We start from the raw sequence: 12,069 nt of genomic DNA, 5'->3' as shown, positions 1-12,069 counted from the left end.
TTTCTGCAGAAAGGTACCCTATCCCGTTGTGAGGCATTTGTTTTCTACATAAATTAACACTTCAAAGGCTAAATTATACCTTTCCTTTTCTTTGAGTTTTCTCCGGTTATTGAAGAACGCAATCAGAACGCATCAAAAACATTTCTCGCAGTTTCGAGGAGGACATATCGTGCAGCTGTGGCTCATGCACATACGCGGAATTTTTATTAGGAGACAGAATTTAGTAAATAGAAAGACACGAAAATTTTATGGAAAATATGAGGAATTCCTAAAAATAAAATGATCATATTATAAAATGAGATTTACTTATGATGAAATATACATATAATAAGACACTATACTAGCCCCCCAAAGGCTCTAGGGGGGAGATGTACGAGTAACTTCGCAGAGAAAAAAGTCACTTAATTACTAAGAGAGAAAAAAATATATGAAGAATAGAAAATAAAATAGATGAGGTAAAGGTAATTATGTGTTATACCACCAACACTCCTGAAGTGAAGTTAGGTTAATTCTAATGAAAAATACCAGAGCATGATGAAAATATAATACTTTAGAAACAAATTTGGGTTATATATTTGCACATTAGGGGTGGGGGTAACCTCTTCGTGGTAACGAACTGTAAGTAAGGAGCGACCCGGCTCAATAGTAACCGAAACTCTGAAAAACGAAATTTTGATACCAAAAGATACTTCAAAAGAATCCGATTTTTATGGTGATTTCAAATATATAAGTTTCATCAATTTTAGTCATACCCATCAAAAGTTACGCACCTGAGAAAAGTTACGCACTGAGCTAATTGTTTCTTAATACAGATAAATAAAACCGTTTTGTTCTCGAGTTTTACACAGTGTAAACTTGAGTGTTGGCAGTATAATACATAGGTACCGAGGTAAATTAAATGGATTAAATTGGTTCCTTTGTTTTTCTAGGGGTGCCAATATCATACATAAGATCGGGGGAATTCAGAAAAAAGCTCTTTAGAATGGAAATTTAGATTTATAGTGTTTGACAATGTGACATATTTGGTCATTTTGTGTAATAAAACCAATTTGCACCGCTGGCCGAATACGGCCAAAACGCTATACGGTAAAAATTCAGAGATGACTAATGATTTAAAAATTCAGGCAAGCTTTTTATAAAACCTTCCTATTTCCAAGGACTAGCTTCAACGGGGTAACATATTTATTCCCTAAATCTGAATTTTAGCTTATGAAAATTAACAGTTTTCATATAAAATGTTTCACGATAATTCTAGAATTTATGGGCGAAATATTATTCATAGCAGATCTTAGTTGCATATCTGATTTCGTTTGAATGAGCTTTCACCTGGCTTTCTACGACCGCTGGCGCCACTTGATCGGAATAAAGATTAAGGTCAGGTTGAGGGTGAAGTTATCATTTCTTTTAAGTAGAATTCATTTTTTTTCAAGCTTCTGAGCTAAATGGCAATAACCTTTGCTAAGCCGTTCTCGAAGGGAGAATCAACAGTGTAATTTAGTGTAAAATTGTGATTGAAAATACATTGCCCGCTGATCTTGCCTTCGAGAATAGTTCGACAAAATATCTAAGACTAATAATTTCGCAAATATCTAAGTAGTACGAAAACGTCAGATGCAACAGAAATGATGACGCAATAGAAATAACGACATAGACGTAACAGAAATGATGCATAATTAGAAGTAACAGAAATGATGTAACAGACGTAACAGAAGACGTAACAGAAATGATGTAAAAGAGACGTAACAGAAAAGACGTAGACGTAACAGAAATGATGTATAATTTTGTGTTTAAGAATGTTAAAAAAGGGGTGGCACTCCTCTTCTTACTGAGGAAAAATTTTGAATTCAAAGTGAAATTAAGATTTTATATGCTCATTTTCGCAAGGTGGCGACTTCAAACTTCCTTGGCTCCTTGACTTGGCTAGAGATTACGAATTTGTCTGGAAATTTCCTATATAAAAAGGGGAAAACACTGCAGAGGTTGAGGAAGTTGGGGGGCTTTATTTTACTTTTTGTGGAAAAGAGTTGCTTTACTCTATTTAGACATGTTTTATTATCGTAAGCCCGAGCGGTTGTTGGATATTTTTCTCAATGATTCCTCAGGAATCATTGAATCAAATGCAGTGACCGTCATCAGTAGTAAAACTACTGATGACGATCACTGCATATGTGACCGAAATATCTGGTATTTTTGTGAATTTTTATCACTGTTATCATTATCACTGTCTATTAAAAGGATTTTATCCCTGTTTGAACTTTTATTTATTGTTGAAGATGCATGAAATAGGAAAAATAAGGCAATTTAATAGCTGGAAAAAATAGGACTGGGTAATCATATTTTAAAAGTTCTGTGCGAAATAGCAAGATTTCAAAAATCTGTTGATCAAAATCTAAGATTAAAGAATTAGATTCTTTAATCTTTTTACCTTGTTGCCACTTACTAGCAGAAGGCTTGTAAGTTATGCTATCACATGTAATTTTGGAGGGATTTTATCACATTTGGCCAATTATGGAAAATCGCTTTTTCCTCCCTTCCCCCTAGATTCTCTTTGGAAATCGCGATCCAAATATCACTACTGAGGTACTAAAACTTGAATGATAGCTACGCTAAACTAAATAAGTTTTACACAGACTTACCCAGTCTCATCCAGACTAAAAAAGATGAGGGGGGTGTAGACATGTTTCTACCTTTCGGTACGAAAACAAAACGATTTAAGAATAATGACATCCGAGCATATACTATTTGAACTATGCAGGCATTTAATGCTTGGCTTTTTTGCTCAAGGGCTAAAAAATGGTTTTGCCTTCACAATTTATACGATATTGCACTGTTTTAATTGTTTCTAGAAATTTTATAACTACTTAGATTATTTAATGAATATGTAAAAAAAGTAAATTCCTAAATGGCTTACCAAAAAAATTCAGTTTGCACTGTTCATGTATAAAACATCTGACTCTCAGTTTTCTGCCCTAAGTAAAACATACAAGGCCGTATCCAGGGTAGGTTAGGGGGGTTTTAATCCCCCTCCTTCCTCGAAAAGTTTGTTTGACTCGTAAAAACGTGACAAAAATGAATATAAACATATTTTTGATGCGTTTTTTAAGTTTTTTAATTTACCCCCCTCCCTCCCGAAAAAATCTTCCCCCCCCCACAGCAATGTTCCAAATAAATAACAAGATGTTCCAAATAAATAACAAGCAAAGTCATAACTTGAACGTCGGAAAAAGTTTCTCTGTTATTCAAACGAGGCCAAGGTTATTATTTCCTTCCAGTTCACTGTCTCGATTTTTCTCTACTACCATACACGGTTTTCTTTAATGCTAATTAAGTACTGAATGTTGATGTTAGATTGTAGACAGCGTTTATTACTATTTTTCTTCAGAATTTAGCTTTCCACATTGCCATCCTATTTCAGTCAAAGGACCGGACAAAAATGTCGACAGAGGAAAAGGACAGAAAATATGCAAAAAACATGAAACATACAAGAAATAAAACATAAAATATAAGAAAAACATTAAAAATTGACCGTAAAATCTTTTGTAGGACCAGGTTTGTTTTTCAAGATTCACACAGTATTCGAAGTATCCTTTGACTATGAGATTTGGCTGTTTGGACTATGCAGATTTTCGACATTCTCAGTTTTTACTCAATTGCTCAAAACATTCTGTTTGGCAAATATATTTTACAACTTCGGCGATATTAAACTATCTAAATATTCCGTCTATGAAAATCCTGTGAATATTCTGTAATTATTCTATAAATATTCTGTGTATGAAAACTTTCATGATTATTTAGTCTCTTGCAGGAACATGTAAAAAAGGATATCTTTTAATTTCTTTTCGAAAAACTTTATTTTTTAAGTATCATCAAGCTGAGAATTCTTTCTTCAAAAGCTAGAATTGAAAAAATCTCAATATTTACTTCTAATTCAGAAAACAGCTCAAAATGTACTAGCAGAATCTGAATTTCGCACGCATCTCTGTTTGTAAGATCGGGTGTAGACTTACCCAAATTGATCTTGACTATGGTCCTCGTTTTTACTGCGTCCCTGCAGTCTGATTTCAATTCTGATTCAAATTAATTTTCAGTATTTATCGGATCTTCAAGAGGCAGAAAAAGTAAAAGAAGAGCTAAGTACTCAACTTATTGTAGCAGAAAGAGAGAAGTCCCAAAATTTGGCTGACTTGGAGGCTAGATCAGTTCTTTCTGGTGGTTTTGAACAAGAAATCGGAATGTTGAAAGCAGAGAAGACCGGATTAGAAGCGAAAATTCGTCAGCTAGAAGTAAGTATGATTCTGGATGGGCCATCAAGGATGAACATATTCAATGACACCGTTTTGTTTGCTGTTTTTTGCTTTTAGGGGGGGGGGGCAGGGAAGGCAAGAATTTTCTTGGAGTGGGGGCAGGGAAGCAGGGCAGGGAAGGCGATAATTTTCAGGGAAGGGGGGAGGGGCCAAAGAAGCCAAGAATTTTCTTGGAGTGAGGAAGACAGCACAATACCTTATTGTTAGACCAATTCGAGGAAAATACTCCCTTTCTGGCGGGAATTGTGGGGATTAGTGCCTTGGGATTGCTTTTACATAAAGTTCTTCCCCCTAAAATGATTTTTAACGGTTCCCCTCCCAAAAATTGTGGGTTAGGTATGTTGTTTTTGCTTCCACCTCACTTCACCCGTGTACCAAGGAATACAGGAGTAGAAGGAAAAACTGGCCATCTAGGGGTAAACACAATTTTGTATGTCATGAAAAACTGCCAGTTTTAGACACACCATCTTGTTTGTTTTTTTTGTGAAGGGAGAGGACGAGGGGGAAGGACATCGAGGGGAAATGTGTTTGAAGAGTCGATAAATCTTCTATATTAGGGAAGATAAAACAACAGAAAACACTGTTTACGCTGCTACACTGTTGTTACATAATGTTACATTGTTTCGATGAAACTGTCATTATGAAGACTCGAACCTTGTTATTGCCTTTAAATCATTCTCTTCCCCTCTTTAATTGTCCTTTCCTGAAAACTGGTGGCCTAAAACTGGGAATTTTGTTTGTTTTTTATTTCCGCACTACCCCACTTAGGGACATCTACTTTATCCCCCCCCCCATCTGAAACTATCCCCTCTAAAACTAAGGACATGTCAGTCGTTATGGTCTTAAATAAATTGTTAAAGGATATAGTTGACGACCAATACTTTGCCCAAAGGATTTGAGTGACTCGGCTCAATAGTAACCGAAACTCTAAAAGAAATTGAACGGAATTTTGATATCAAAGATGCACCAAAAGAAACAGCTTTTTATTCTGATTCTAAATATATAAAATTCATCAAGTTTAGTGTTACCCATCAAAAGTTATGAGTCTGGAAAAATTTGCCTGATTTTTGAAATAGGGAGAAACACCCCCTAAAATTCAAAGAATCTTAATGAGAATCTCACCATCCGATTCAGCAAGCTACAGAACCCTGCTGTACAAGTTTCAAGCTCCTATATAAAAAAAAATGTGGAATTTTGCTATTTTTGCCAGAAGAAAGATCACGGATTCGTGTTTTTTTTCCAAGAGTGATCTTATCGAAATAAGGGTCCTAGGAGATCGGGAGAAGGTGCATTTGAACATAAATTAAAAGTTCTAGTGCCCTTTTTAGGTGGCTAAATAATTGTAGGGCAACTGGCTCCCCTCCTACGCACCCTTTTCCCCCAAAGTTATTTGATAAAAATTTTTAGATATCCATTTTGTTCAGTATAGTTGAACGATACTGTGGTAAATAACTATGTCCTTAGGGGTAAAATGACCCCCCACAGTCCATGGTTAGAGAACTGTAAGTTGTGAAATTTGCCCATTCTTTACGTATAATATTTTTTATTGGGAAGCATAGAGACATTTTGTATGGGAGGGGGCGGAGATTTTGTTCTCGGGGTGGATTTTCATAGGGAAAATCTTCCTTGGGGATGGAAATTCCTGGAAGGTGAATTTTCCAGGGGTAATTTTGCACTAGGGGGATTTGAGAGAATTCCAATGCGAAATTATTTTTAATTGTCCTACATTCTCTTTGCCAGCTCAATTTTGCATGTGGAGATGTTCCGGGAAACTATCCGGGGGCTATTTTCCGCGTGTTTTGATTTCCTGAAAAAAATTTCCAGGTAAGGGGTTATTTCCGGAGTGATCGAGAAACTGATTTCAAATGAAGTGATAAAAGTCTTTTTCAAATGAAACTATGCCAAGGAGAATTTTTCAGACTGAATCGTCCGCAAAATATTTTACGGGGAGGGGGATTTTCAGCGAGGATGGAACTGTCTAGAGGAAATTTGATCGGATGTGGGGTGCACTTTATGTTGGATGAAAGTCCCATGGAGGAGTTTCCCCGTAGGGGGAGGGTATATTCCATGGAGGGTGAGCCAGATTTACCGGCAATATTGGAAAAACGATCAAACTGAAAGTAAGCAGCAGCATAAAAACTCAAAACAAACAGAAATTATTCCGTATATGAAAATTGCCCCTTCCTCAATACATTGCTTTTTACGCTAAAAATTAACTGTTTGTCCCAATTTCTTAAGAACGGCAACTGAAATACAGGGGCTGTTTATTTAGAATTGGAAACTTTGTTGAAAGTGCCAAGAACTTTATTCTAAAGAGCAAGCTATGGATGTTCCTAAATCGAAGGGCATTTTTACTTCATGTTTTATTGAAAGACTTCACTTCTTTAGCGAATTAAATAAAAAAAAGTTTGTTCAACTTAAAGTAAGGAGCAACATCAAATATAAAATGAACAGAAATTGTTACGTATATGATTGGGGGATTCGCTCCCAAGTCATTACCTCGCTCTTTACGCCAAAGTTTTTTTTGTACTTTCATCAGAGCTATTTATTCTAATTAACGGCCTTTGTGATTATGAGGTCATTCTTAAAGAATTGGAACAGAAATTAGAACTTTAGCGTAAAGAGCGAGGTATTGACTAGGGGGCTAACCCCCTAATATACGTACCGAGACATGTGACATCTTCAGATAAGGAAATTTCATCTCGTGAACATTCTTATCTGGGAGTTAGAAATACTGACGGGACAAGATATTTGTTTGACACAATTTCTCCATGAGACATGATAAATTTGGAAGGCTTCATAGGAATTTAAAATGTATTTGTGCACAGTTGCCAGAACAAAAGGAAACGTCAGAGATTAATTGACATTTTAGGGGATTTGAAAGTAGAAACGAAAAAGATAAGGCATCTCAGGGAATGCTAACTCTATTAAGCGAATCATATTATTTTTTATTTTGGTGGTTCTCGACTGTGTTCTGTATAATACACAAGTACAAGTGTGTTCTGTATAATACGCAAGAAATCCTTAGAAATCAACTAGTGTCAATCTGGTGGATATGGATTACCCTTTACTAACATTTTTCCAAGGGCCAAAGGCAACCCCCCATTTTTTTCTGAAATACACCCTTACATTATAATTTTTGTTTCTAAAATATTGGTCTCGTATGTAATAGCCAATCTGGTGGATATGGATTACCCTTTATTAACATTTTTTTCCACCAAACTGTTTTAACATAAGAAAAGTAAAGAAAACCCAATTTCTATTTCTGTATCGATCAATTTCTCAGTCACCATCTTTAATCATTCTTAAACAATAATGAAGAAAAAAAACACTATTTATCGACATTAAATTATTAAGAAGGCTATTTTTTCATTGAAATGCACCTTTTCAATATAATTTTAATGTCTAAAATTCATCTATTATTGCAATTATTTGAAAATTGTTCTCGTATGTAATAGTCAATCTGGTGGATATGGATTACCTTTACTAACATTTTTCTAAGGGCCAAAGGCCACCCCCCATTTTCTTCTGAAATATGCCTTTACATTATCATTTTTGTGTCTAAAATTCATCCATTATTAAAATGATTTGAATATTGGTCTCGTATGTAATAACCAATTTGGTGGATATGGATTACACTTCACTAACATTTTTTCCCCACCGAACTGTTTGAACATAAGAAAAGTATAGAAAACCAATTTCTATTTCTGTATCGATCAATTTCTCAGTCACCATCATTAATCATTCTTAAACAATACTAAAGAAAAAAAACACTGTTTATCGACATTATATTATTAAGAAGGCTATATTTTCATTGCAATGCAACTTTTCAATATAATTTTCATGTCTAAAATTCATCTCTTATTAAAATGATTTGAATATTGCTCTCGTATGTAATAGTCTATCTGTTGGATATGGATTACCCTTTACTAACATTTTTCCAAAGGCCAAACATTGGGTACATTTTTGCATATTTTCTAATAAAGTTTGGGTTTTAACTTTTTAGAAATATGCACATCCCGGTCTGCACATCTGATTTTATTAATAATAATTGATTTTTTTAATGAAGTTGGATTTTAATTTTCCGAAATATAAACATCACAGTTTAAAAAACATCTGATACTATTTTTAAAATGATTGGAATATTGTTCTCGTATGTAATAGTCAGTCTGGTGGATATGGATTACCCTTGACTAACATTTTTTCCAAGGACCAAACATAGGATACATTTTTACATATTTTTTAGTAAAGTGTGATTTTACTTTTCAGAAATACGCACATCCCGGTTTAAAATACATCTGATTTTATTAATAACGTTTGATTTTTTAAATTTTCATTTTCATTAAATTTTCAAATTTTAATTTTCAGAAATATGAACATCACAGTTTAAAAAACATCTGATTTTGTTAATTACATTGATTTTTTAAATAAAGTTGGGATTTTTTTTCATTGAAATGCACCTTTTCAATATAATTTTCGTCTCTAAAATTGATCTATTATTAAAACAATTTGTATATTGTTCTCGTATTTAATAGTCAATCTGGTGGATATGGTTTACCCTTTACTAACATTTTTCCAAGGTGGGCCACCACTGTTTATCGACATTAAATTATTAAGAAGGCTATTTTTTCTTTGAAATACACATTTGCATTATAATTTTAGTGTTTAAAATTCATCAATTATTAAAATGATTTGAATATTAGTCTCGTAAGTAATAGTGAATTTGATGGATAAGGATTACTGCCCTTTACTAAAATTTTTTTCCCACCGAACCGTTTGAACATAAGAAAAGTATAGAAAATCAATTTTCTATTTCAGTATCGATCAATTTCTCAGTCACCATCTTTAATCATTCTTAAACAATACTGCAGAAAAAAAACACTGTTTATCGACATTAAATTATTAAGAAGGGTATTTTCTCATTGAAATGCAGCTTTGCAATATAATTTTCATGTCTAAAATTCATCTATTATTAAAATGATTTATATGTAATAGTCAATCTGTTGGATATGGATTACCCTTTACTAACATTTTCTCAAGGGCCAAACACTGGGTACATTTTTGCATATTTTTTAATAAAGTGTGGTTTTACTTTTCAGAAATATGCACAACCCAGTTTAAAATACATCTGATTTTATTAATAACAATTGATTTTTTTTAATAAAGTTGGAATTTAATCTCCAGAAATATGAATATCACAATTTAAAAAACATCTGATTCTATTATTAAAATGATTTGAATACTGTTCTCGTATGTATCAGTCAATCTGGTGGATATGGATTATCCTTTACTAACATTTTTCCAAGGGCCAAACATTGGGTACATTTTTGCATATTTTTTAATAAAGTATGGTTTTACTTTTCAGAAATATGCACATCCCAGTTTAAAATACATCTGATTTTATTAATAACAATTGATTTGTTTTTAATAAAGTTGGATTTTAATTTTCAGAAATATGAACATCACAGTTTAAAAAACATCTGACTTTATTAATAACATTGTTTTTTTAATAAAGTTGGGTTTTTCTCATTGAAATGCACCTTTTCAATATAATTTTCGTCTCTAAAATGGATCTATTATTAAAACGATTTGAATATTGTTCTCGTATTTAATAGTCAATCTGGTGGATATGGTTTACCCTTTACTAACATTTTTCCAAGGGGGGCCGCAACTGTCTATGGACATTAAATTATTAAGAAGGCTATTTTTTCTTTGAAATATACATTTACGTTATAATTTTTTTGTCTAAAATTCATCTATTATTAAAATGATTTGAATATTGGTCTCGTATGTAATATTCAATTTGGTGGATATAAATTACCCTTTACTAACATTTTTTCCCCAGCGAACTGTTTGAACATAAGAAAAGTATGAAAAACCAATTTTCTATTCCTGTAACGAACAATTTCTCACCTTTCATTCATACACCTTTCCATTATAATTTTTGTGTCAAAAATTCATCTATTATTAGAAAAAAACACTGTTAATTTAGCCCAATTCTGAATTTTACCAAAGAAGAGTCAAAGTTCAGTTTTAATTTTTCCAATTAATTTAGACAAGGTTACGTGCGAGCACGTAACCTAGTAACCTAGAAATCGGGTTTTCTATGCCTTTCTTATATTTAAACAGTCCGGTGGGGAAAAAATGTTAGTAAAGGGTAATGCGTATCCACCGAATTGACTATTACATACGAGACCAATATTCAAATCATTTCTATAATAGATGAATTTTAGACACAAAAATTATAATATAAATGTGTATTTCAAAGAAAAAATAGCCTTCTTAATAATTTAATGTTGATAAACAGTGGTGGCCCCCCTTGGAAAATGTTAGTAAAGGTTAAACCATATCCACCAGATTGGCTATTGCATATGAGAACAATATTCAAGTCATTTTAATAATAGATGAATTTTAGAGACGAAAAGTATACTGAAAAGGTCCATTTCAATGAAAAAAACCCAACTTTATTAAAAACAAAATCAAAAGTTATTAATGAAATTAGATGTTTTTTAAACTGTGATGTTCATATTTCTGAAAATTGGAATCCAACTTTATTAAAAAAAATCAATTATTATTAATAAAACCAGGTATATATTAAACCGGGATGTGCATATTTCTGAAAACTAAAAGCACATTTTATTAAAAATATGCAAAAATGTACCCAATGTTTGGCCCTTGGAAAAATGTTAGTAAAGGATAATCCATATCCACCAGATTGACTATTACATACGAGAGCAATATTCAAATAATTTTAATAATAGAATCAGATGTTTTTTAAACTGTGATGTTCATATTTCTGAATATTAAAATCCAACTTTATTCAAAAAAATCAATTGTTATTAATAAAATCAGATGTATTTTAAACTGGGTTTTGCATATTTCTGAAAAGTAAGACCACACTTTATTAAAAAATATGCAAAAATGTACCCAATGTTTGGCCATTGGAAAGTGTTAGTAAAGGGTAGACTATATCCACCAGATTGACTATTACATATGAGAAAAATATTCACATCCTTTTAATAACTTATGAATTTTAGATATGAAAATTATATTTAAAAGATGCATTTCAATGAAAAAATAGCCTTCTTAATAATTTAATGTCGATAAACAGTGTTTTTTTCTTCAGTATTGTTTAAGAATGATTAAAGATGGTGACTGAGAAATTGATCAATACAGAAATAGAAATTGGTTTTCTATACTTTTCTTATGTACTAACAGTTCGATGGGAAAAAATGTTAGTAAAGGGTAATCCCTATCCACCAAATTGACTATTACATACGAGACAAATATTCAAATCAGTTTAATAATAGATGAATTTTGAATACAAAAATTATAATGTCAAGGTGTATTTCAGAAAAAAATGGGGGTGGCCTTTGGCCCTTAGAAAAATGTAAGTAAAGGTAATCCATATCCACCAGATTGACTATTACATACGAAAACAATATTCGAATCATTTTAATAATAGATGAATTTTAGACATGAAAATTATATTCAAAAGGTGCATTTCAATGAAAACATAGCCTTTTTAATAATTTAATGTCGATAAACAGTGTTTTTTTTCTTCAGTATTGTTTAAGAATGATTAAAGATGGTGACTGAGAAAATGATCGATACAGAAATAGAAAATTGGCTTTCTATACTTTTCTTATGTTCTAACAGTTTGGTGGGAAAAAAATTGTTAGTAAAGGGCAGTAATCCTTATCCACCAAATTCACTATTACTTACGAGACTAATATTCAAATCAATTTAATAATAGATCAATTTT

The 12,069-nt window shown here is 32.4% G+C and overlaps 1 protein-coding gene across 1 annotated transcript in view; it reads left to right on the top strand.

The window, feature by feature from the left end:
* The window catches only part of LOC148953810 (uncharacterized), a 273,349-nt gene that overhangs the window by 109,360 nt on the left and 151,920 nt on the right, over positions 1–12,069 (top strand). Inside the window, exon 12 of the mRNA XM_089085651.1 lies at positions 4,089–4,283. Within this exon, the coding sequence (XP_088941777.1) occupies positions 4,089–4,283 (195 nt within the window). The remainder of the gene's footprint in view (positions 1–4,088; positions 4,284–12,069) is intronic.

The sequence above is a fragment of the Artemia sp. Qi Xiang Cuo genome, chromosome 3, assembly GCF_049724085.1.
Source record: "Artemia sp. Qi Xiang Cuo chromosome 3, ASM4972408v1, whole genome shotgun sequence".
Taxonomy (NCBI): Eukaryota; Metazoa; Arthropoda; class Branchiopoda; order Anostraca; family Artemiidae; genus Artemia; species Artemia sp. Qi Xiang Cuo.
Note: the sequence above shows the minus strand (reverse complement) of the source record. Positions and strands in the feature narration are given on the sequence as shown.